Source organism: Cinclus cinclus, chromosome Z (genome assembly GCF_963662255.1).
Source record: "Cinclus cinclus chromosome Z, bCinCin1.1, whole genome shotgun sequence".
NCBI classification, from domain to species: Eukaryota; Metazoa; Chordata; class Aves; order Passeriformes; family Cinclidae; genus Cinclus; species Cinclus cinclus.
Genome location: NC_085084.1, coordinates 85281925 through 85306900, shown reverse-complemented (window position 1 = coordinate 85306900; position 24976 = coordinate 85281925). Strand labels below are relative to the sequence as shown.

Here is a 24976-nt window from a genome sequence, read left to right as displayed (position 1 = left end):
TCTGCTTCCTTGGAGTGCAACATGACGCCAAATTCACTGTAATGACGAACACTTCAGTATTGTGCCTGTCGGTTTGGAGAAATGATAAATCTATGCAATATATTTTGTTATTTCAAATACAGTGTCCAAAAAGTGAATGTCTGTACTATCCTAAGAAAATGACACTGGCTTCATGCCAATTAACAGATCTGCAGTATGGAGGATACTGCAAGTGGTATAGCTTTATAGATTGATTTCTAAATTTGAGCAGGTTTTGCTGTACTAATGATATAAACTACTGCCTCAGGCTAATCAATGAATAAACAACTTCTCAGATAAAGCAGAATAACACATTGGAATTTATCTCTTCAGTTCTTTCAACACCAGCAAATATTTCCAGGTGCCTTGAGTCTAAGCTATTACAGCTGTGACTCCTGTAGTGAAGCTTAATATATTTTCCTAAATAGTTCTGAAATTGTACAGTGGTGTTTCAGTCACAGACATTCTTGCATCAGTACAATATCCAAACAGAATTCCTTCTCTCACAGCAGGCTTTGCAAAGCCCCTTATGCAGAAAGCATTTTGATAAATATCTGGCAGAATGAAGACCAGTTCAGATATGTCAATTGGAATTATATGATTGGAATGGGTTTTTGTTACTATGAATTTACCCACCCATTCCTTTGATTTAAAGCTGGAGCGGCCTATACTTCTGTTTGGTTAGAAAGAAGAGCAGGTTGGGGGTGATGTCTAGAGGGAAACTTGAAGCCTGCAGTTTTCTCTTCAGGAAGAGGCTGCTGGATCAGACATGTCTCCCACATGCAATGAGTAAACTTCTGTGGTAGGGAACAGAAGGTCTAACATGGAACACCAGAAAAATGATAACTTTGCTTCATGATCCATTTCACAGTCATCTCACCTTGGAGCTTCCATAAGTCATTGAATCAAAAGAAAACTCCCCACTGCCCAGCTCAAATTTTATCCTGTCCTTGAAGTAATAGCAACCAATTAGGATTTTAAGAGTATTTTTAGTCAATGTGGCTTCCTGGTAGGTTTCTTTCAAAAGGGACTGTGTGTTTGATTCCTATCGATTAAGATTTCACAGCAAGGGGGAAAAAACACCTTGGAATGCAGTTGGACAATACTGGGGAGAACAAGTTATATTCAAAGTGTGGATAAGTGCAAATATTTGGCAATTACAAGATCATGGGATTGTAATGGTGGGGGTTTATTAAACACATGGTCACCCCTGAATTTTTCACAAGTCAAATGATCAATGTGGTTTGTAAATGACCTGGTTTACGATTTGTAAATTAACTGCTCTGATTTGTAACTTCTGTGGGAGGAAAATCTGACCTTTCTCAATGGATCAATTACTGTAACACCAAAAAATGTCTTCTTATTTTATTTTAAATTCAAACAGCTGATAGTTCCATGTTTGTTTCTGACTGATGTAAATTGATACTTGGAGTTTAGAGATAACCTTATTTGAATAAAGGTGCATATTTTTAGTAAGCCTTTTTCTTTTCATTTGGTACGTGTCCATGAAATCTAAGCAAGTGTATTTGAAGCATTCTTTACCCTTGGTTCAGAGTCAAAACACTTAAGAGACCTGGGTTCAGTTCTACCTGATACTGGGAAGTTAATGGCATTCTAAGTCTGAATTCCCTCTTTGTCATTTTTCCCCAGCCAGGAGCAAGTTTTTTACGAAGTGGAGGAGAGGAATCTTGAATTGAATCTGCTCAAGCTGACAAAGCCCTAAAATATTTCTTTCTAATGGTCCAACTGCTAGAAAAGGCAACATCCTCTTGGTAGAGGGTTGAAACAGGGGGCAGAATCCTTTCAAGAACACCTAAGTATTTTTGTGTTATGTGACTGATAGGAACACAGAATCTAGAAAAGATGAGGAGTTTGAATGGCATTTTTTGGCTGGTCTCCCTCTGGAATTTACCTGTTTCAAGACTGAATTCTGTGCTGGGGTTAGAGATCTGTGTGTTCCTTGGGTATGGAACACCGGTTTTACATATCACCCACTTTGATCAGATCAAACAGGAACATAGTCTTTAATTCTGATTTCACTTAAACTAGAAGGAAAAGACATTTAAAGCAAATGAAGTGGCAACATGAGTACTTAATTATCTGCTGTCTGTATGTTTTCATGAAGCCTGGGATTCCTGTCATCAACAAAAAACCAGTATGTTTTTTAACTTCAGTAGAGCACCTGCCTGACACAGAATTACTCTGGGGATACTGGCTGTTGTGCCTTTTGTCACCAGTCTCTTCCCTCAGCAGTTTCAGTGTCAATAGGCCCAGTAATTTTTAAAGCCCTTTTTGTTATCGTTGATCTCAAAATTAACATGGGAAAGCCTTTTGCTGATTGCAAGGTTGAGAGCTGGAGGGCAAGACCTCTTAGCAGTCCCTCCCCAGGCTAGTCCTTGCCTTTCTCAGTCCTGTGAAACCATCACTTCTGGCACAAAATTATGTTAGAAATATTTCTAGAGGAATCAAATCCTACAGCAAAATCAGGGAAGCTTCTTTTCAGTAAAGACCGACAGCGCAAAGCTTTAACAGGTATCACTTCCCATACACTTGGAGAAGAGCCTTGAGACCTAATACTGCAATAATAAGTGTTTGCAAAACTCCAGAGAGGAGAATTTTAAATAAAGATGAAGTAGTTGTTACTTGCAATTCATGATTCTGAGTGATAGTTTCAAAAAGAAAGTTAGAGTTTCTTGTTTAGTCAGTAATAATCCAGGATTTCAGAATGTTCTGTGGCTGTGGTTGGGTTTGTTTATTTGTTTGGTTTTTGTTTTGTTCTCATTTTGGGGTTTTGTTTGTTTGGCTTTGGTTTTTTGTGTTTTTGTGGGTTGTGTTTTTGTTTTTTTTTATTGTAATAGGTGTGCTTTAATTAGAAAGGCTGTAATATAGATTAAGGCATTAGGCAAACTACAATCCTCCCATCTCTGAGTTCTCATCAAAATTATGAGAGTGCTGGGAGAACCATTTAGATAATCAAAATTACAGAATGATGCATTAAAGTATGTGCAGTCAGTGCAGTAGGATAAATGCTCAAAACCCAAACTCATGAACTGTAGAAACCTAGCAGGTGATTTTCTTTCCCAAAATAGTCTATGACCTTGGTAGCAGATCCTGGAAATCTTCACCTGAGTAGACCTGGTGAGGCTAATGATGTGACTAAAGGTTTGAAAGATGAGGACCTAGAGAAACAATCTACACCCAAAAGACTGTTTTATGGCATACAGATTCAGATTTATTCATCCTTTATCAGCAATTAGGATTACAAACAGCAGGTGTTTCATGCAGCACCAGAGATGGGGTCTAGATGGAGACAGCCTGGGGAAGAGCTGACAGAAGGAACAGTAAGAAGAGCTGACTTGCTTTCTTTGGGGTTACTTTCTTAAAATAATCATAGCAGTGGTGCCTCATTCATCTGCAAAATAAACCAACCATATGAAGAGGGGCTGAAGAAAAACCTAAAAAACGTAAAATATTTCTGTCCAGTGGAATAAAATATGGTTAAAAAGAAACTGAGTTTTTTCTTAATGAAGAATTCAAGTTTTCAAAACTCCAATCTGAGGGTTTTCCACTCAGTAGGCTGAATTTGGCTATTTTACTATGGCTATTGAGTCAAGCAGGTTTTCAATTCAGATCCAGGGATTGTTGTGATCTCTGTGAAAATGAGAGCAAACTTCAAGACTAAAGATGTCAAAATGCTATGCACACTATAATCAATTTGTGTGTGTGTGTATGCACAATTAGCTTAAAGTATTAATAGAAAAAGTAGGTAGTTGCATCTAATGATTTTTTTGGAGTAATCTGAACCATCTGCCTCCATATATTAAGGAGTTCTTTCTTTAATCCAGATTATGGCTGACAAACTGGTGTTGGCGTTCATGTTTCACTAGCACTGTGCCCTTGAAGAGCTGATGTGGCTGTAGAAACTCTCTCCCTTGAAACTCTTGTGTTTGGAAACATTTTTTGTTTGGCTTTCTTGTAGTTGTTTTCTTATACCTACATTTTGTTGTTGTTGTTTTTGTTTTTGTTGAGAAGATGGCCTTTCTAATGAAAAGTATGTTGAGCAACCAGGTAAAGAATTTGGGACTTGGAGGTGGAGGGGAAGAAAGCAAGGAAGAAAGCACTCCTTCTGATCCAGCAGCAGCTGCAGGAATGACCAGAGAGGAGTATGAGGAATATCAAAAGCAAATGGTTGAGGAGAAGTGAGTACCTGTTCCCTTTTTATGAGTATGGGGCTGATTCTTGGTAACTTTGTACAGATTAAAATAACCCAAGAAAAAGCCAAACATGCAGCTCTTCACTAATTTTTTAAAAGCAGATAAATCTTTGCTAAAAAGACTTTCCAAAATAAAAGTTCCCCAACTGGAAAGGATAAAATATGTTCTCTCTTCCTGCCCTTTCCCCCCCCCCCCCAACTCTCTCCTATGCTTTCCTGCTATCTCCACAGCTTTATATGCTGGATTCAGTCCTAGGTAATGTTACTTTATCTAGAAAAAATTTCCAAGATGTCTGTAGTGCAGCATTTGATTCTCAAATGTATATGATTTGTTCTAGAACTCCATCTGGAGCACACTTTCAATATTTAATATTTCGTTGTCTACATTTATTATGGCAGACCTGAAAAATTGTTGAGTGCTCATTAATCTTGAACAAAGGTTTAAGATAGGTTTTTTTGTTTTTTTTTTTTCTTCCTAAAATCTACTAAATAAAGTGGAACTTTAAAATCAATTAAGTCTCAATTTTGTCTCTGAAGACAATCATTCTCACTTGCTGTTTTTATGAAAACAAGTAAAATGGACGATTTGCCATGTGTAGGAGTTCAAACCATGCATAATTATAAATAAAACGATTGACTTTTAAATCTCAAATGCATCTGTTCCTCTAATGGTCAATTACATAATGGTTGTGTAAATCCTTCTTGTAAGATGATTATAAGTGCCAGGTTAATGACTGACGGAATTCGAGGTATCCAAATCTGTATTTAGCATCAGACATTTCTATCAGGAAGCCCTGGAGAGGTGTCTTTTGGTCTGGAAAAAAGCACAGAATATTTTGCTCTGCCTTTTGTCAAAGGATATTTAAAAGAGAAATGACCACCTGCTGGCAGGGAGATACTTAATGGAGACTGAGAAAGAACACAGGATTCCTGGCATAGGGAAATGCCTGGAGAAAGAGTTACTTACATACTGTTAAGTGGGGCATGTGTCCTTTCCCTGATGAACTGTACTGAGGAAGCAGGAGTACCCCTATAGGACAGAAACTCTATGAGAAAAGATCATCTCGGGGTGAGATGTGGTTCTGTGTCAGAAGTTGCTGACACAGGCAGAGAATGTTCCTGTTTCAGGGCTCCCTGGATTTGCCCAGTGTTCAGCTGTGCACGAGTGGAGACCAGAAAAGTAAATGTGCCTTGCTGAACTTGTGCTCAGGCAGTTTTGAACCCATAACCAACCAGGCTTTGGCTTCTTCTCAGATTTTAGGTTTGTTGGTGGGTGTTCTGTTTTTAGAGGGAGAGGAATCCAAACACTCCTTTTGGAAGCAGAGGAAAAGTAATATTTCATTTTGGAAGTAACTTGTATGTGCCAAAAATACCTATACTGAAACAAGATCAAGTTTGCAATAGAATTTCCATGTAAATGCTTCTGAGGGAAAAAAGAAATTCCGCGGGGGGGGTGGGGGGGGGGGGAGGAGGGGAAGGAAGGTAAAAGGTGAGTGTTATCAAATGTTACCAAAAAACTTTGAGGAGATACATTTTGCAAATAAATACATATGTAATCTAAAAATAAATTTGTGCAGAACATCTCTTAAATCTAATGACAATGTTTTATAAAATCACCGATGAAGTCAGCTTTTCCTTACATGGAAGCTTTGGAATTCATTGCCCTTGTGAAACAACGAATGCACAAAGACGAGGAAAATTCACAGGTGACAGAAGCACAGGAAGTGTGGTCCCTTGTCATAACTTTATTGGTATTGCTCCTTTTTTGCCTTCGGACAAGTTACTTACCTTGGGGAATAACTCCTATGTGTAGCTTTTTGCAGCCAAGCAACTGGCTCAGTGCAAAAGATTGTTTCTATTAACACCTTGACGGAACATTTTTTCTTATTTCCAGGATGGAAAGAGATGCAGCATTTGCACAGAAAAAAGCAGAGCGAGCTGTTCTGAGGGTTCACCTGAGAGAAAAGTACAGACTGCCCAAGGTAAGCCTGTAGCTCATTATCTCATCTAGTCCAGAAACCAAATTCCAACCAATTTTAATCTGCCCATTCCTTTTTCTTTAGTGGTCCTGTCACTGTCAAATATTTCCAGGAAAACAAAAATATTGAAAGCAAAAGCTTCAAACAACTTATTTAATTTTTTTTAAAATTGTGTTATTTTGTAAGCTTCTGCCATGGACAGGAGAGGGGTAATACAGGACAGAGTACTCTTTCCAGGGGTTTGGATCACACGTTTGCTCTGACTTGTCACGACTGGGAAGATACTGGCAAATTTCATTTATACTCCTCGAGGATATGTGTGGTGGATGTTAGCAATTTGAGAGTTTATTTGTATTATTCACCTGCCAGCTATGAGTCATTACCACTCATTTTCTGATCAGTACTTTCCAGAGCTTTTTGATTAATTAAAATGGAGGAAGGTGAGAATACATCTCCTGTAAATTTAACTGCTAAAAAATGTAGTGCTTCATCCAAATAAGTAATTTAGGGACTCATCATCAACAGAAAGAAACCAGTACGTGTAGTTCCATCTAGCCAAACTTTTAAATAAGAGTTTGAGATGAAGTTGCATCACCTCCCCGTGGCTGTCTCTCTCCCAGAGAGTCCAGGTGACAGCTGAACTCAGGTAAGGTGTGTTCCACTCCTAAGAGCCTGGTTCTTCTGGTGCTCTAGCTGACAACATATCCTGAAGGTTAGTTTAATTACAGAAAGATTAATTATGCAAAAAAAATAAGTCCAAGATTTTAAGTGATTGATTGGATTGGAGACCTAAGTCTCTAAACACCAGCATTTTAATTAGCATCTGAGGTGTAAAATATCATTAGGCTTTGCTTTCCTTTTGGAGGCATATGCTGAGACAGCTCCTGAGCAGCATTTACACAGCATCTCACTAGAGCTTTCAGCTCCAAGAGGGTCTGCTTTGGAAAGCTCCAAGATACTTGAGTGCCCAGGTCTCAACTAAACATCAGTGGAGCTGGGGGTCTCTGGTTTTCAAATTCTCCCACTTGTAGTGCATTTTTCAGCTCAAGATGGTGTCCAGGTCACCAGTCCCCCTTGGCTGAGCACCTCTTAGATACACAAGTGTGCAGTGCTGATCTGATCCATCTCCAGTAGGATCTTGGCTTTGGCATGTACTAAGTGTTCTCTGGGGCTATATTCCAATAATAACAATAGAAGACTTGTCTCCAAGGTAGCAGAGTAGCTCTAAGCCAGAAAAAAAATATTGCAGGGTACATTTTTCTGCTTTTGTTTCTCCCTATATAGCATTTCTTGGTTTTCACCAGCCCTTAGGAAAACATGTTATAGCAGGAACAAAATTAAATTATTACATGCGTGCTTTATGTCCTTGAAAAAAACCCCAATATTTTGATACAACATTCTGGCAGCAAAATGCTCTCAGACTTGTGATAATGCATGAAATATTTTGAAAATTGAAAGTAATTTCAGGTAGCTTAGTATGGGCTAGAAACACGAATATTACCAGTATCAATCACTAGCAAGCATTTTAAGTAGAAGCATGAAATTCAGGACTAAGCAGGGCCCCCTTTGCCATGTAAAATCTAAAGCTCCATGCTATCTGAGCCAGATTTATAAGAGAAAGTAGACCCTTAATGAACCTAATCCTATTAACAGAGTTGTCAACTTAGGTTTGTGATCAGAAAGATGTTTTTAGCCATGAGATATTTGATCTACGGACAACTTTTTCATCTTTAGCATATTCAGCGCACCATATTAACACAAAACATTAAAAAGTATTATATAAATGCAGACATTAATATTTTAATAATAATAATAATATCTATTTTTAAAAAAAAAACAACTCACCAAACTCTCTTATCCACTTGCTGCCTTTTTCCTGAACTGGGGTTCAGTAATGAATTTCTGCAAGGTCTAAACACAGGGCCATGAGTTGATGGTGAGCTTGTGGAAAAACGGAGTCCTAGTGCAGATGTCAGGAGGGAGCAGTCCCCATTCACCAGCTCTGTGCTCCAAGCTGTGATCTCTGGATTCTTGGAGGGTGTTTCTGGGGAGGAAGGCTGCTGGCTCTGACATTTGGCTCCTCGTGCCTACTTGTGAGGTACTTACAGCCCTTCAGTGGCATAAGGACGATGATACTGCTGTGTTGCTAATTTAAGTCCCACCTGCAGGTCAAGGCACGGTGAACTCTGATTTTGCATGTTACTGCTGTGTTATAGGTGATGAATCACAGGATAAGATCTGGAGTCAGCTACTTAAGGTTCTCTGCACATCAGCATAGGTAAATGTTATGACAAGATAAGTTTAGCATAAGGAAAGCAGTACATCATGCAGTGATGCTGGAAAAGAGTTTCGTTCCCCTGTGGATTAGTCTGTGAGCTTTATCGGTTTTGTTTACAAGCAGACTTCATATAAGCAGTGTTGAACCAGCATTTGGTCTTCTTTGCTCCTTACCTTGCACAGACAACTATAACATCATTGTTCAGAGAACCGAAAGTCCATTTAACAAGCAATACCAAACTTTGATTGTTCTTCTCCCTGCCTGGAGGGTGTCGTCTCCCTTTGAGGTTGCTTAACAAAACTTCTAATGAAAGAAGCTGCCTCTCCCTGTGGGAGGTTGCTTTTCCTGTTGGTGGACGTGGAGCTGTCTAATGTTTAGTTTGTATTCTTTACCTGTGGGAGCCAGAGAATTTCTCCTGTGATGTCAGATGGTGACCATCTCCTGCTTGCACTATCTTAATCCTTCTCCTGCTCTCTCATCCATCTTCTTTCTCATTTCTGTACACACTTAATGCTATAAAATAAAGTTGGTATCCTTGAACTGGACCTTTGCACCTAATTTGGACAGAGGACTTTATCATCAAACTTTAAAAAAGCAGATATTTAGACAGTTTTCTGCTCACACCTACCTGCATATCATTATATATGTAAAGAATTCTATTGCATCTATGGCAAAACAGATCTGGGACTGACTACATCAGGTGCATAATCAGGGTCAAAAAATATTACCATGTGCATGGACTCTATCGCCTATGCTGTTGAACTGTCAGAATAATGTCTGACCCAGTTTTGGCCTGGGCACTCTCCCAAGCAGTTCCCACAGCCAGTTTGGGAGTTAGGACAGGCATTCCCAATCGGCTGTTAGATGGGACCACCCTGTTTGGTAGGGTGACAGAATTCAATAGCGTCCCAGTGGGTTTTTCCAGGCCAGCTGGCCTTGGGGCAAGACCAGTGTCAGGCACATTTAATTTAGTAGAATAGATGTTGCTTCTATGTTCACTTTTCCATTTCAAATAAAAGTAAACAAGAATAAAATTTTCAAATTTTAGAATGAAGAGAAGAGGCTATACATGATGTATCATGTGCTTCTTTGCTTCTTGTTGAGCAATCCCTTTGGGGCTCATTTTAAGTCTATTAAAGCTAAATGCCAAGTGGGTAGAGACAGGTGGCTTGGGCAGAACTGTACTGCTTTAGACTGTATCTCGATATACTCTTTTTTGGTCACAGAACACTTTGAAGCCCCAAACTGTTGCACATCACATCCCAGACTTCAGTAGGACAGTGGGCTTTGGTGAAAGAACATGCCAGACAATTTTTCACATTGCCAAAGATGTGAATCCCCACAGAAGCATGCAGCGATGATGCCTTAAATTAGAAATAATTCTAAAGGAAAGAACATGTGTGATTGTCTGATTAGGGGCACTCTTTCAGTAATTAACACTTTTTTATCATCCTCTGCTGCTACTGGGAGGATTTCAAAAGGGCTAACTCCTCTGCTAGCCATCAGTTGTGAATAAAAGCTTAACACATTTTTTTCTGCTACACAATATAAAATTGTAAAAGAATATCTTTTCTGTTTGGGAGATTGTTTCTAGCTCCCACAGATCCGACTGCAGCAACCCTTACCCCAAAAGGTGAAGAGATGTCCTCACCCATTTTATCCACATAGCAGTAACAATCCTGCTAGAGTTCTCCAGTTTCACAGGAGATATGGGGAAAAATCAGATTAAAGCAAAGTGCAAACATAAAGTGTGAAATATAGAGCTGTAAATAGTGGTTATGCAGCCAACCACCCCCAGCCTGCTTGTCCTTGCTAATGCCTGCAACAACAGACATTGCTCATGTATGTCCTTGCATTCATTTATCTTTTCATTCATGCAAAACCCAGACCCCTCACTCTAGAAAACACCTCCTGCTGATAACATTGCTGCTTATTCATATCAGGCCTTTGCTGCTGTCATGCTTAATTTTGGAGATGTAATGAGGCATTAATGCTTATCTTTGATGTGTGAACTGTGTCAAAGTATCCTGTTCTTCTGAGCCCTGGATCCATCAGAATCCACCAGAAAATATGAACAAAATCACCATTGTTTGAAAAATTGACATAATCCCAGTGATGGAGTGTTTCAGTGGGCAGGCAGGAAATAAGTGTGTATAGTGCTTACTGCATCTCAGCCCTTTTAATTGCTTAACCAGTTTCTTCTCCTGTCTCCTTTTGCTTTCTCAGACTCACAACCAACTTCCCGCCTCTCTTTTGTTGCCCAAGTCCTCCTATTACCCCACTTACCAGCACTGCAACACTGATTATCTGCCAGGCAGCCCCTGCTCTTCATCACAACTCTGAGAGGCCAACCAAAGAACTAGACAGAGTTTAGACACAGTTTGGGAAGATGGGGGATACCCTTTTTCCAGTATTTCATTCTGAAGTTTGATGCATCATTCTTCCAGAAGGCTTCTGTTTAGTGCTGATACCTAAAAATTCCCACCCCACCCTCCCCCCCCAAAAATTGAATAAGGAAATGCTACCCCATGTTTTCTAAAGCTCTTGTTTCATTGACCAGAGGCTGACAGGCACGCTATAGCAGCTGACAGGCTTGATAGTGTCCTGGAGCATGGTTTTGAGGGATACAAATTACCTGGAATGTAATTCCTGCACTACCAGCGTGGCAAAGATTTCTAAAATGGCAAGTGACACGGGGTTTTGACAATGCTGAAGCCCCTCAAAGAAATACAATTGACATTGCCAAAAAAATCTTAAAATTTCACGGACACTGATTGAGGTCCTGAATTTGCAGGTTGCACCCAAAAAATTTGACTGAAATATCTCTGCATCTGTTTCAGTTCTCCCTAAAAAAAAACAAAAAAAAAACAAAAAAAAAACAAAAAAAAAACAAAAAAAAAAAAAAAAAAACAAACCAAAAAAAACGAGAGGGGCATTGGTGGATCCTGGGAGAGCAGAAATACTCTCATCTACTAGTTTTGTTTCCTGCTTTAGAGTGAATTGGATGAGAATCAAATACAAATGGCTGGAGATGATGTGGGGTTGCCAGAAGACCTTCAGAAGATGGTGGCAGAAGATCAGGAGGAGGAAGAAGACAAGGACTCTATCCTGGGCCAGCTGCAGAACATCCAGAACATGGACATGGATGCCATCAAAGAAAAGGCACAAGCCACCTTCACTGAGATGAAACAGGCAGCTGAGCAGAAATGTTCCATGATGTAGAAGAGCCAGCACTGCCCAAGGGCTGTAACCTCAGTCTTATGTTGCTGGGGCTGCAGAGCGAGAGCACATAGCTCTATAGCACTCAGTGTAAATATAGAACAGTGATGAGAGACTTAAAACCCTGAAGGGGCATTAAAAATTTACCTGCTGGGACTGCCTAGAAGGAAGTTAGAACTGATCCTCAGTTTTGAACATAACTTTTTCCCCCATGGAAAAAATGGTTTAAAATAAGTTAATATTGGGGAAAAAATGTGCCTTTTTCCATTTTTTCCACATGATTGAAATGCTATTAAATGTGTATGTTTGAACAAAATTGTATTTCTGATACATGACATAGAGGTAACTGCTCATTTAATCCTGCTTTAGAAATAAACACGTATATTTCTTATAAAAACATGCCTGGTTCAAAAATGTTGAGGCAAACACAGTGTTCAGATATTGACATTTGCAGCAAAACCTTGGTTTTTAAAATCATCTCTATACTAAGTGTAGCAAAAGGCAAAAAATGAAGCATGTAACTCAACAGTTTGGGTCAAAAATGTTGTCATATACACTGAATGGGGACTTGTAGGAAGCAAGGCTTGGTGGCTCTCAGTGAGCCCTGCTCTGGAGCAGTGAAGGTTTCTCCAGTCCGCTTTTATTTACCTGCCTCTCAAAGACACTTCAAACATCAAGGGACGCTAGTGACCCTCTTCTTGTCTGCTCTGTGTGCCAAATTGTGGGGCTTGGGGTAGCAGCACTAGGCTAAAAGAAACTCCCCATGCTGATTCTGGGAGTTGCCTCCATTGAAGGCTAAACATGGAAGGTTATGTCTGGGTAGGGCACCTAAAAGAGGAAAGGCATAGCCCTCACTAATGTTAAATCTGCCTGAGTCTATGGGATGTGCAGGCTGCTACTCCCAAGGAATTTTATGAAATGAATGTCTTTGTAAGTACTAGGACAGTTCTCCAAGAGCTAGCCTGGGAATTAAATTTGGAAATGAATACATGTAGCACTTTCCTACACGTTTATAAGCCTCTTTCTCTCTCTCTCTCTCTCTCTCTTTCTCTCTCTCTTTCTTTCTGTCGGCAGCTAATCAAGCAAAAATATTAATTTTAAATTAACAAATGCACTAAGTATTATTTATCTCCTTTCTTTTTCTTTCCTTCCTTGCTTGCTTCCATCTTCCTTTTCTCTTTCCTCCTTCTCTTTTCTCTTTCTATCCCCTTTTTCTCCTCTCCTCTCCTCTCCTCTCCTCTCCTCTCCTCTCCTCTCCTCTCCTCTCCTCTCCTCTCCTCTCCTCTCCTCTCCTCTCCTCTCCTCTCCTCTCCTCTCCTCTCCTCTCCTCTCCTCTCCTCTCCTCTCCTCTCCTCTCCTCTCCTCTCCTTTCCTCTCCGCCTCAGGTATGGGTTTGTGAAGTGCACAAGATACAACCACAGCACACTCCAGGTGTGAAAACCACTCTGTGCTGAGCCCCCTTTGCCTGCTTTGGGTCATGTCCTCCAGCCCCACAGAGCAGTGGGGGCTCTGCCAAGCCCCAGGGAGTTGCAGGGCTTTGTGGAGAGAAGTTAAGTCATCCCGTGGATCCTGGAAGGTCCCACCACCACCAGGGAGGAAATGTCCCCAGGAAAAAGTACAGGAAAAGTCTGGATAACACAGGTTCCACACATAAAGCAATGGTTGCAGCAGGCAGCCCACCAAGCCTGAGTGGCACAGAGCATCTTCCCACGCTTTCCTGGGATGGTCCCTGTCCCTGCAAAGGAGTCAGCAGTCACCCACAGCTACACGGGGACAGTGACAAGGAGCAGACAGACACAGCAGCCCGGGGAGGATGTGGGCCTGTGTTACGCCTGCAGTGTTTTGCTGGTCACTTAGAAAGGAGGCCAAATTCTCTTTTCAGCAAAGCCACCTCTGCAGTGAGGCAGAGAGAAAGGCAAAGGAGACTGGTTCCCCTCCCTCCTGCTCCAACAGCTGGTGGGTGCCAAGGTGTCAAGAGGAAGTCCTCCTACCACCTCCTGGTGCACTGGCACAGACACTGAGATACAGAAAAAGGCCAGAGAAAAGCTGCTGCCTTTAAAAACCTCATTACTGCTGACAGTCACAGTGGTGCCTGACTCCATATCTGCAAAAAAACAGAGAGGGCAACATACAGCTTTGTGTGTTAATCACATATGGATCATGTTTGCTTAAGGCAAATTACATTTATTTGGTAAATACTTTTATTTATATGTCTTTTAACCTTTTTTTTACTAGAATCCTTTGTCACATTTCAAGTTGATTGCCACTTTTTCCCAAATGTTTCTGCTGAGCATACAAACACTTTCTAAAATCATTCCTTTCAACCATATGTTAAATGTTCTCGTAGGTAGTTTCTAGTTTCCTTGAACACAGCCAGTTTGCTAACAGTAAAAGGAAGCTGAGACTCCTTCCTACAAATAGAGCTTGGGAAAGTTCTTTGATTGATCACTCTTCAAATATAAACTGAACAGACTTGCTTTAAAACCTGTAATCCAATATTTTCCCCATTGTAGCATTAAGAAAATATGTGTTTTCTTCTCGCTCATCTTTCTTACCCAAGAAACCCAAGCTGACAAGTTCTGAGCCTCCTTGCTTTTTCTAGAGGATGTCCTAGTGCATTAAATGTCTCTCATCCAACAGGTAATTTCTTTAGCGAAGAAAACCTATCTTCAGCAAGTCCCTTGAGCATCAGAGCTATTTTGCCTAAAACCACCAAGACTTCTGATCTGATTTATTCCTCTCGGGATTCTACTCTCACATGGCACCACAGAATCTAATTATCTATGTGGAAAGACAAGTGGTGTCTTCTAGGAGGTCTTTGCATAAAGTAGATAAAATAATCACCAGCTCAACTCAACCAGCCTGAGGTTTGTGAGGCTCAATGCATTTCCCTCTGCACTGGTACAAATCTGGGTGGTGTATCGACACTGCTGTGTGGCTTTACAGATGGAATTGTCCTATCTATAAAACACCAAAATAAACAAGCCTAAAGGTTTTGACCTTTGAATTAAAATGAGCCTGGGACATCCCGAAAATCTTACTGAAAGCATCTGGTGCTTTAAAGGGTCTAATTAAATTTGTCAGCAGCTATAGGATCAGCATTTTCTCAGTTTAAAGGGTCAAAGAAGAAAGTCAGAATCACCAAACAAATGATTAATGAGATTCCAAAAAAAATGTCAGGGCTGGCAGAGACAAGCAGGACTGAGAGGTGGCTTGTGACTGGCATAGGATGGAGCCCAGCCCCATTGAAGTGCTGTTGGCATGGGAATGAGGTGTCTTAGGCACCACTGTCAGACCAGATCTCCCACATTCAGTCTGGAGTGGCAGACCCAGGGCAGGGTGGAAAAACTATGCTGCCCTCAGCCAGAGCCTGATCTTCAGTTTGCTGGAGGTGGCTGCATGCTCCTGGAGGGCTCATCCTTCCAGCACTGGCTGTTCCCATCTTCAGCCACCAGCCACAAGCCTGGGGAGGCACATGAGGAGGTGGTGGGGCCATCCCAGGTACATTTAGCTCTCAAGGTGCTTAGCTCTGGGGACAGGTCACAGAGGAACCTCTGCATGTGTGTGCACGTGCACATGTGCTGGTATGTGAATCTGGGAATGTTTGTGTCCATATCTCTGCACAAAGGTACACGTATATGTGTGCATGCACGTGTGAGAATGGAGAGGGACATGTCTGTGTGTCCGTGTGTCTTTATCAGGAGCAGATTAAAGGGTTAGGTCACGTGGCAGCCACTGCTGGATGGACCCTACCTGGGATTTGGGTTCTTAGAGTTAATAGGATCGCTAGAGCTCAAGACCGTCATCCCATCAAGATAAATGTCTCTAGTGCCCACTTTTAAGCAATCCGAATTCAATTAGGCTAATTGGAAAACAAGTAAAGAAGGATTGCATTAATATAGCCTTATAGCATGAACCTCCCCTCCCTCCCTCTGAGCATGGCAAGCCAGAGCCCTTGCACCCAGCCAGCCCATGGTGCTCCCACCAGAAAGGGCTGCCTTGCTCCCAGAGCCTATTCCATTCCCACAGCTCACACAGACAGCAGAACAGCAAGATCTCTGCAATTCCTGGGTGCCAGACAGGAACTTGAGAGGTGGGGAAACAGCTGATTCTCCTGGGCAGATCAAGCAAAGTCTCAGCAGAAAGACAAGGAAGGTGTGAGCAACGCAGTGACAGGAGGAGACAGCAGCTTCCCCATGCGTTATGCTTTCAAGGGTCTGAAACTGCACCCTTAGGAATTTTTGGGGAGGAAAAAAACAAAGCCTTTTTTTGGTTGTTTTTAACAATCTGCTGGATGATACAGAGCATGCAAACTGCAGGAGGCTTCAGGTTCCCTTTAGGTGAATATTTCCTCCTTTTCCTTGCTTCCCTCCTATTGATTTGCAGTCTGACCTTGGAAGCCCCATTTATCTTTCCATCTCCCTGCTGCACATCTTTGTTCTGGAAAGTGATGTGTCTCCTGCAGCATGACTTCATCTTCAAATCTCTGACCTGCAAGGCAGTAATTATTCCACCTGGACACAAAGAAAAGGCAGGAGAAAAGGAAGGAGGAACCTGTGGAGTTTTATGATGCTGACTTCATTGTGTGAAATCACGTCCCATGTGATGTCTCAACAGTGACTACAGGATGAAAACGATTTCCCTTTAGTCTTCACTATACATGTACAGGAAGGAGGTACAGCAGACAGCTGCACTTCACAGATTGTCCATCATAAGAACTTTAGTTACTTTTCAAGCATTACTTCTGCAGAAATTTTAATAATGTTTTGCAGAACAATAAAAAAGGTGATGGAATAGGTTTATCCTTTGGAAGGGCAAGTAACAAACCCTGCCTGTTTCATCCCCTAATGAATACTCTAAACTTTGATTCTGGTTGCCCCCATAAGTTTCCAAAGGTCAATGGTCTTTGCAAAGCTGTGATGTACCACAGGATCAGTTTCTGAGGCTTCATACTAATACAATACATATCATAGAGGGCTGCAAGGGATTCATCTGACCACCAGGACATCAGGCCCAAAGAGAAATATTCAGTTACCATTCTTTGCCTATCTAAACCTTCTATGTAATCAGAGGAACCATTAGACTTCTTCCCTCCCTGGAGCACTGTAATACCTCATGCATGTCACACAGTCTGTGCCTGATGTATGGCAAGAGAGAAATGAGAGATGTTGAGCTGGAAGAGTCAAAGCTCTCTCTGCTCTGTTCCTGGGTTATGCGGTTTTTTTCAGGTATTTTTTTCAAATCGGGATCAATGGAGTGACTTCCTCTTTCGACAATTCCACTCGCTTGCAAGAAAGATGCTACAGTGATAAGTGTAGCTCCGTATGGAAAACACAAATGGAGTATTCTACTGATGAAGAAAGAGGAGGCTTCTCTGTCAGGGAGGAAGGTCTCTTGTGTCCTGTGTGGGACTCAAGCACCCTGCTTCAGAGCTGAAAGGCTTTTTTGCTGCCTTCATATTGTGAGTAACAGCAAAAAAAATCGAGTATTGACCCTGTGACTGACAACTTTAACAGGTACCACAAAAGCAGCATCTCTGCCAGGATCCAATGCCCTTTATGGCACTGACTAAAGGTGTTTTGTCCCTTCGCCTCATATTCCTATCTTTCTTAGCTACAACAAGCAAAACTGATTCGCATTTTTGCCCAGGACTCCTGGAGGGACAGGTGTGGTTTGTGCTGTTTTTGAGTGCTGTAACCCCCCACCTTCAAATTAGAAAAAATTAGGGACATTGCACCATTCATTCATCTTCACTAATAGAGTTCCTTCAAAACACACATGTAGATTAAAGGAACACAATGGCCCCTGGCTGATTGCTTTGAGTACCCGCCAATGTCCCTACAATGGTATTGACTGGCTTTTTATAGTGTCTACAAAAGCCACACTAACCTTTTATTTTCTCTTTTGTTGGCCTCTTTGTGCAAATGGACATCTGAGTTCTTTCGGCCTCAAGCCACCCCCCAAGCAGTCAGTGTAGGCAAACCTCACCTGGAGCTAGGAAAAGCCGCGCAGTCCTACAAGAAATCAATTTTGGGACGTCAGAACATAAACCTGCAAAAGGTGTAGACACCGGCAGAAGCAAGCACTGCCAATCTTTGAAGTGATTCCTCTGGAAAAATCTACATTATATGGAGTGTATTGGGACAGAAGTGGAATTTAAAAATGCAGATTCATTGAAAGAGGCCATACTTATTAGAGTAGCTAATATATCTGGAAGAACAAGAAGCAGCGATGGTGTTTTTCTTTTACATACACTCTCCTCAGGCTTCAAATAGAAGCATCTTCAAAGCTAAGTGTAGACTGAAAACCACTCTGGATGTTACTGGGTTTGTCATGTAAACAAGCTGGGACAAAAGGTAGATAGTGTCTCACAGGAACTGGGAAGTACTAATGTGAACAGTCATAAAATGACAGAAAGACAAACGCAGGAAAAAGATCGATGCAGGAGACATGATGCTGTTACATGGTTGGTTCTGTGATGGGTCCACATCTTCCACCAAACCAAGTAAAAAGTGATGTGTGGGTTTTGGCTCCCTGCCTCACCTCCAAAAACATTTTCTGCATTCCCCATGAAGCCCTGCCTGCTACACACCACACCACCCCCCCCCCCCCCCCAACTCCTCCCCCAGCCCCACTAGCACCGTGGAGTACAGGGTCACAGAATCAGCTCCTCACAGACTTTGTCCTACACCAGCATACTAGAAAACTTCCTCGCAAATATTGCTTAGAGCTTCCTTGGGTTTGTGAAGTCTGAAAGGCTGAGCCCACCTCCTGTGTCTATCCTGCTCAGAAGCACCTGGTCTGTGAAATGCCTTTGGAGGTAATCGGGCGCAGGGCGAGTGTCCCGCAGAGCACCAGCGCAGCGGCGTTTACCCAGTGCCCTTGAGTCGGGCCGGGGCCGCGGATCGTCCCGCGGGGCAGCTTTCGAGGGGCCGCCAGGAAACCGACGCACCTCCAAACCGGGAAGCTATCTCGGCTGTAGCCGTCGGGCAAGAGAAAAGCGGAGAGGCACTGAGAACCGCAGAACAATGCAGGGCCGTGCTGGGAACCCGCTGTCCTCTCTCCCGGCACCCCCCGACTCGCGCTCCTTCCCGTCCCGCTCGCTGAGGCCCCTTTACCGCGCCCCTGGCAGCGGCTCCCGCGGCTCCCGCCGTTCCGGTTCTGTCCACCCGCGCCCGGCGCGCCTCTCGCCGCCTGTCCCACTGCGGTTTCCGACAGTGCTGCCCCTGCCCCGGGGCTCCGACCGCGGCGCTCAGCCCGGGCCGGTCGCCGGCTGCAGCGGGCCCCCCCCCGCCGCGCCTCAGGGGGCTCCGGATGGCATCGCCCAGCGCCGTCTGAGGTTGGGGCCGGGACCGGGGCAGGGGCCAGCGGAGAGGGGCGGGGCGGCCGGCGGGGGCCGGGGGATGCCCTGCCTCCCCCTCCATGTCGAAGAGGCGCGGGGGCCTCTCCTTCCCTGTCGCCTACCGCCCCCCGGCACTCCTCCCCCGCCCCAAGGAGGCCAGCCCGCCCGGCGACACCGTGCCAGACTTGCCCGCGCCGCCCGGAGGCCGGGTGAGACCGCAGCGCCGCGGCGGAGCCCCGGGCCGGCCGCCTCATGCACCCGCCCGGCGCCCCGATCGCCATGGCCGAGGGCGCCTTCTCGCTGGCCGCTCCGGCGGCCCGGAGCCCCGGAGGAAACCCGTCGAGGCTTCACAGCATCGAGGCTATCCTGGGGTTCACCAAGGAAGACGGTCTGTTGGGCGCCTTCCCGCCCGACGGCAGTGCCAAGGAGGCGGACCGGCGGGGGCCCCGGCATTGCCTGCCCAAGATGCCCGGAGAGCCGCCGACGGCCGAGCCCCAGAGCCGCGCCGAGCGCTTCCAAGGTGAGCGCTATGGACGAACGCTGGGTGCCGGGGGGCGGACGGGTGGGCGCCGTTCTCCCACGCCCTCGGGAAAGCCCGCGGGGAGATCCTGCCGGTGACTCCCTTGTCTTGCCCTCGCAGAGCCGTACTGTCCCGGCAGCACCAGCCCCGAGCTGCCCGCTGGCAGCAGTGGCGAGGGGAAGCCGTCGGAAGAGGAACAGCCCAAGAAGAAACACCGGCGAAACCGCACCACCTTCACCACATACCAGCTTCACGAGTTGGAGCGTGCCTTTGAGAAGTCCCACTACCCCGACGTGTACAGCCGCGAGGAGCTGGCCATGAAAGTCAATCTGCCCGAAGTCCGCGTCCAGGTAACGTCCGGCTCGGCTCCCCGCTACGGCCCAGGCCCGACGGCCCCCGGCGCCGGGAAGCCATGCACGGCCCGGCCCGACGCGCCTCGGCGCATCCCCGTGGTCCAGGCGGCCGGAGCAGCCCCGAAGCGGCGCGCGGGCCCGTGACCGCAGCACGGCTCTGGCCACACTCGGGGTCCCACTGGAGCCCTGGGTGCAGCTGCCGCACAGCCACGGGCCGGCCCCACCGGCGGGAGAAAGCGAGGCTCGGGGACGACCTGCGTCCGGCAGCCGCGTCGCTGGTGCTGCTTCCCTTTGGGTGGCGTATCCCCAGCCCGGTGCTGCTGAACCCGCTGTGTGCCAGGGCAGTGGCGGGTGGATGGGCGGACCAGCTCCGCTGCGGGACTGTTATCCACCGAGTGTAGGGTTATGGGTCGTGGAGAAACACTCGAGCCCCCCAAATTCCTTTCTGTCCCAGCTCGGCAAGGAGTGTTTACCTCATTCTTTTGTTCTCACTGCTGCAGCCAGGGTCGAGCCTCTGTCCGCTGTCTCAGGCCTGGCTGATACATCTCTGCTTGCAGGTTTGGTTTCAGAACAGAAGGGCTAAGTGGAGGCGGCAGGAGAAACTGGAGGTGACTTCCATGAAGCTTCAGGACTCGCCCATCCTCTCGTTCAACCGCTCGCCACAGGCAACACCCATGGGTCCTCTGAGCAGCAGCCTGCCCCTGGAGACGTGGCTCAGCCCACCAGTGCCCAGCAGCACAGCCCTGCAGACCCTGCCTGGCTTCGTGGCCTCCCCGCAAAACCTGCCAGGCAGCTACACGCCACCGCCCTTCCTGAACTCTCCAGCAGTGACCCACGCTCTGCAGCCCCTGGGGGCCATGGGGCCACCGCCACCTTATCAGTGTGGGGCCACCTTTGTGGACAAGTTCCCTTTGGATGAGGCAGATCCACGCAACACCAGCATTGCCGCCCTGCGGCTGAAGGCCAAGGAGCACATTCAGTCCATCGGCAAACCCTGGCAGACAATCTGAACTCCCTCTCAGCACCTGGGAGTAAGCCATGGGGAAGGTGCATCCCAGAACGCCCGAGGGACACCCTTATCCTGCCTTGGCTGCCATGGATGGCCCAGGCACAGGAGAGCTGTCCCTTGCACCAGTCTTTTCCCTACGCCTTGATGTGCTTTTGTATTTTGTGGTCCTTTTAATTCCCGTTTCCACAGCCCCTGAAGAGTTACGGGCCTGATCATAGCTTAGGAAAAAAAAAATTATTTTGCTCTCCCTCCTTGGCTGGATGCTTTAGTTGCAATAAAAGCTACAGTAGGGCAAAGAGCTATGTAAGGTGGCTGGGAACCCAGGACTGCCGTACCTGGGGAGGGGGTTCTGCTTTTGCACCATTAAATGACACCATCTGCATGGAGGCTGTGCATCATGTTTCTGAACCCAAATGGGCATCTTGGGCTGGACCCTCTTCTACATGTGATGCACAGAGGGGTGGGAGATGCCTGGCTCTGGACTCTTCTCTGTCTTCCTCCATCAGCAGAACCCTGCCCAAGCTGTCTGTGGCACTGGGGGCTGCAGCCCCATTATGGAGAGTGTGCCCAGATGGGACTGGGCACAGAGGGGCTGGAGCCCTGGCAGTCCTTGGGCCAGGCACACCACTCCCACAGCTGCCCTTGTGGAGCAGTGCCAGGTTCAGGTGGGCTTTGCAGGCTGGAGTTAGTGATAGTCCTTGCTGCCTCTGCAAAGAAGGGGGATGGCAGGACTGCCAGGGCCCCTACCCCCTGAAGCCCAACTGCCTACAGGAAGAGACAGATGGTCTCTGGCTGGGCACTGACACCTGGCTGGGGCCTGGAAGGCTCATCCTGCCTGCTCTGGCTGCCCAGCACAACCTCTGGAGGCTGGCACAGAGCTGGGCCATGTCTGCTCCCCTGCCCACTCAGTGCCCATCGTTAGGCTGCCAAAACTAAAACTGCGGCATCTTTATTTTTCATTATCTCTGTTACTGCCTGTAATGGGGCTGAGAAGCTGTAATGAAACACCCCTTCTCCTCTGCTGGACATGGGGTACTCTACACACTCAGGAGGTTGTGGCAATTAATGTTTCTCATTAGGGAACAGAGAAGGATGCACAAGTGCCCTCATTGTGTCCTGGGGATGATTCAATGCAGACTGGGAGACCTCTCCGTTCACCATTTCCCACTCGTTGTGGCCAGACAAAGGCTGGCGTCTAATTATATTTTCACAATCTGTAGTGTATCTTTTAAGAGTCCTGTCAGAAACAAGTATGTCAGCTTTGTTCAGCTTCACTTCAGAGAGCTTTTTAACCTTAGATAGTGGTTTCTAAACATCCCTTCATAGCCTTCTCCACAGCAGCCCCCACCTATTGCATAGAGAGCTTCTTTTACAGATAATAATAGGAATCCCTCTTGTTTTCAAATGTCTTTTCCTCTATCCCCAACCTCCCCTGCAGATCCAACCTGCTTCCGTGGACCAGAGCACACACTGTGTTCAGGACCCCCAGCTTCCCTTCCCTGAACTGTGCTGGTCCAGGCCATGTAGGGAAGCCAAGTTAGTGGTCCCCCTTGAATTTGGGGGGAATGAAGCCCTGCTGGGGGAGACTGTCTTGCTGGGCTCTGGACTTGGCAATTCTACTGTGTGTGCATTTGTGGTGGTGGCCATCCTTCCCAGCACACAATCTCTCTGCTTCCTTGGCAGAGAGAGGAGGTGATGACAGGAAAAGAACTGCCATTGCTGTCAGGACCAGGGAAATATTTTGCTAACTTCTAGTTAGGACACCTGAATAAAAGAGAAGAACAAAAATCATATTGCTTCAGTTTTTAGATCTTATTATAATGGTCCTTTCACAGGTGAGCTTTGCTTGCATCATCAGTGATTTGCAGTGAGTTGCAAGAAGGCATGGCTTTTCTGGTGGCTGCAAGAGAAGGATTTCTCTTGGTGTGTTTGAGAAGTGCCTGCATAGCCTGGCTTGTGCCAGCAAGAGACACACACTAATGAATGACTGCACAGATTCTGGACACTTCCTTCTCAGGGTAGAAACAATCTCATTTGCCATTACTTGGCTGCAGTCCAACTGTGGCTCTGAAGCTGAAAACCCTCCTGCAGGTGAGCACATTAAATTGCTGCCCTCAAGTTCTCACCTGTGCTTATTGCTAGTGGTTAATAAGCAACTCCCCAAGATTTCAAGAGTGCTTACCCTCCCTTTCTTTTACCTGCTGTTCTTCAGTATCCTGTTAATCCATTGGAAAGGAGCCTTCGATTTCCTAATCAGCTGTCACCAGTGCTGATGCTTGGTTACTTGAGATAGTCAAAGACTGGTCGTAGATAAAACCACAATGACAGGTCAGCTGAAGATACCTGCTCACTTTCAATAAGGTCCTGATCCAGCACCTGCAAACAAATAAAGAAACATTATGGCAAGCTATGGTGGTTGTTCTTTTACTGGCATATTACACAGGTCTTTCTTATACCTTGTACATGTGAACCCTGTACGTGGATCAACTGTGTGCAGTCACCTCCTTCAAGGAAAACTGTTTGTTGCTAAAAATCATTATTTTACCAGCTACGCAAAAGTGGGCAAATAAAGAGACAGAGGCATATGTAAACACATCTTTCTTCTAACCTGTCTAGTTTTCCGTGCTCCTACACTTTCTTTCAAATTCTTCCATTCCATTTTAAAAGCCCATTTGTTCATTTTGTTGTAAATATCTTCTCGTCCTTAATTGGGTGCTGAGTCTAATAATCCTGCCTCGGCTTGTTAACTGTACAATACCAGTCAGAGTTAATGACCCATTAGCGATTAATTCCTTAAACAGCATCTAATTGCTCACTGTAAAACCTTTTCTTAAAACTGGATTAAATCATCTAGATCCTTAACCACTTCTTTACTCTAACTTTGGTAAGGCTATTAGCATGGTCTTCCGAGTGGTCTGGTTCTTCTTTTGCTTAAACTATATTAGCAAGATAGTATTTTTAGTATCCATACTTGACTTCTTCACAACACCTGAAGTTATAAGGAAGAATAATACAGATAAAAAGATTGCCAGGGAATGAATAATTATGAGAAAACCGCCATGACGGAATTTGTTATCAAGAGTGTATTCTGGTCTCCCCTTCTTCTCCTTATCCCTGCTCAAAATCCGGTTTGTGTTCAATAAAACTAGCAGATACATGAGCTCTTTAATTTTAACTTGAGGTTGAGCTCATTGGCTTCCCGGTGGATCAGGACTGTCTGTGTGAGTCCCTCAGTCCCTGCTGGATGGCTCAGAAGCTGTCATTCTCTCTGGAGCAACAGGCTGGCAGTTGTGTGTGCTACTGCCATGGTAGTTCATGGCCCCTGCGAAATGAAAACCCACATTGTTCAGCCATAGTTTGAATTTCTGTTACTAGCTGCTGGGGTTGAGGGCAATACTGTTTCCTTGGTGCAAAAAGTTGAACGATCTTGTTTCGATCTACCCTGGCTACATCTGACAGGCGTTCCAATTATGGACATTCAGGTTTTTACTACTGAAATATCTCAGGTAGCTGTTCAAGGAGCCCCTGGTTACATACTTCCTCATCTCTAGGGAGGTACTATGAAGTCCAACGGACATTAATTCAAGGGGTTCCCTTCAGCTACAGTATTTCAGCATCTCTGTTCTATGCAGTCAGCTGTCCTCCTTTGTCACTGTTACAAACCTTGGGACTTCCTTTAGTAGTTTGTCAGCCACAGAGCACCCACCCGCAAAATGCTAACATAGGAGAAAACAGTGAAACAAAACAAAGCAAAACAAAACTCATTGATCGTTAGGCCAGGACGCTGCTATTACCAGTTTCTCTAGTAGAATTAATACCGTGCCTCCTCTCTGAGCATCTCTGTGTTCTGCCAAGGCATTCTGTCAAAACTAGCTGGCGTTTTGCAGTCATCCGTGTGTCATATGACACTTCTGTCCCACTCAGATTGGGATTGTAGAGCCGAGCAGAGGTGGTGCAACTGAGATGCAGCAAACAGCTGCAGCCACGGAGCTCACCTGGTCCCCGAGCTCACCGGAGCGCTCCCCTCACGGGCGGGCCGGGGCTC

General features: G+C 45.2%; 2 protein-coding genes across 2 annotated transcripts; both read left to right on the top strand.

Annotated features, from left to right (window-relative positions):
* The first annotated feature begins 4050 nt into the window (after positions 1–4050).
* CPLX4 (complexin 4) lies at positions 4051–11728 on the top strand. Its single transcript, XM_062513606.1, has 3 exons — positions 4051–4217; positions 6126–6213; positions 11483–11728. Exons 1-3 carry the CDS (start codon positions 4051–4053, stop codon positions 11708–11710), a joined length of 483 nt encoding a protein of 160 aa, XP_062369590.1. The 3' UTR covers positions 11711–11728.
* A 7573-nt stretch (positions 11729–19301) lies between these two features.
* On the top strand, positions 19302–20932 carry RAX (retina and anterior neural fold homeobox). The gene is made up of 3 exons (XM_062513640.1): positions 19302–19569; positions 19690–19919; positions 20480–20932. The coding sequence occupies exons 1-3, from the start codon at positions 19302–19304 to the stop codon at positions 20930–20932; spliced, it is 951 nt and encodes a 316-aa protein (XP_062369624.1).
* Positions 20933–24976: the final 4044 nt, after the last annotated feature.

Excerpts from the sequence above, each read along its gene's own strand:
- CPLX4 (XM_062513606.1), top strand. The coding sequence starts at position 4,051 with ATGGCCTTTCTAATGAAAAGTATGTTGAGCAACCAGGTAAAGAATTTG. Across the intron at positions 4,218-6,125 it reads AAGCAAATGGTTGAGGAGAA|GATGGAAAGAGATGCAGCAT; the intron begins GTGAGTACCTGT and ends TCTTATTTCCAG. Across the intron at positions 6,214-11,482 it reads AAAAGTACAGACTGCCCAAG|AGTGAATTGGATGAGAATCA; the intron begins GTAAGCCTGTAG and ends TTCCTGCTTTAG.
- RAX (XM_062513640.1), top strand. The coding sequence starts at position 19,302 with ATGCACCCGCCCGGCGCCCCGATCGCCATGGCCGAGGGCGCCTTCTCG. Across the intron at positions 19,570-19,689 it reads CCGCGCCGAGCGCTTCCAAG|AGCCGTACTGTCCCGGCAGC; the intron begins GTGAGCGCTATG and ends TTGCCCTCGCAG. Across the intron at positions 19,920-20,479 it reads TGCCCGAAGTCCGCGTCCAG|GTTTGGTTTCAGAACAGAAG; the intron begins GTAACGTCCGGC and ends CTCTGCTTGCAG.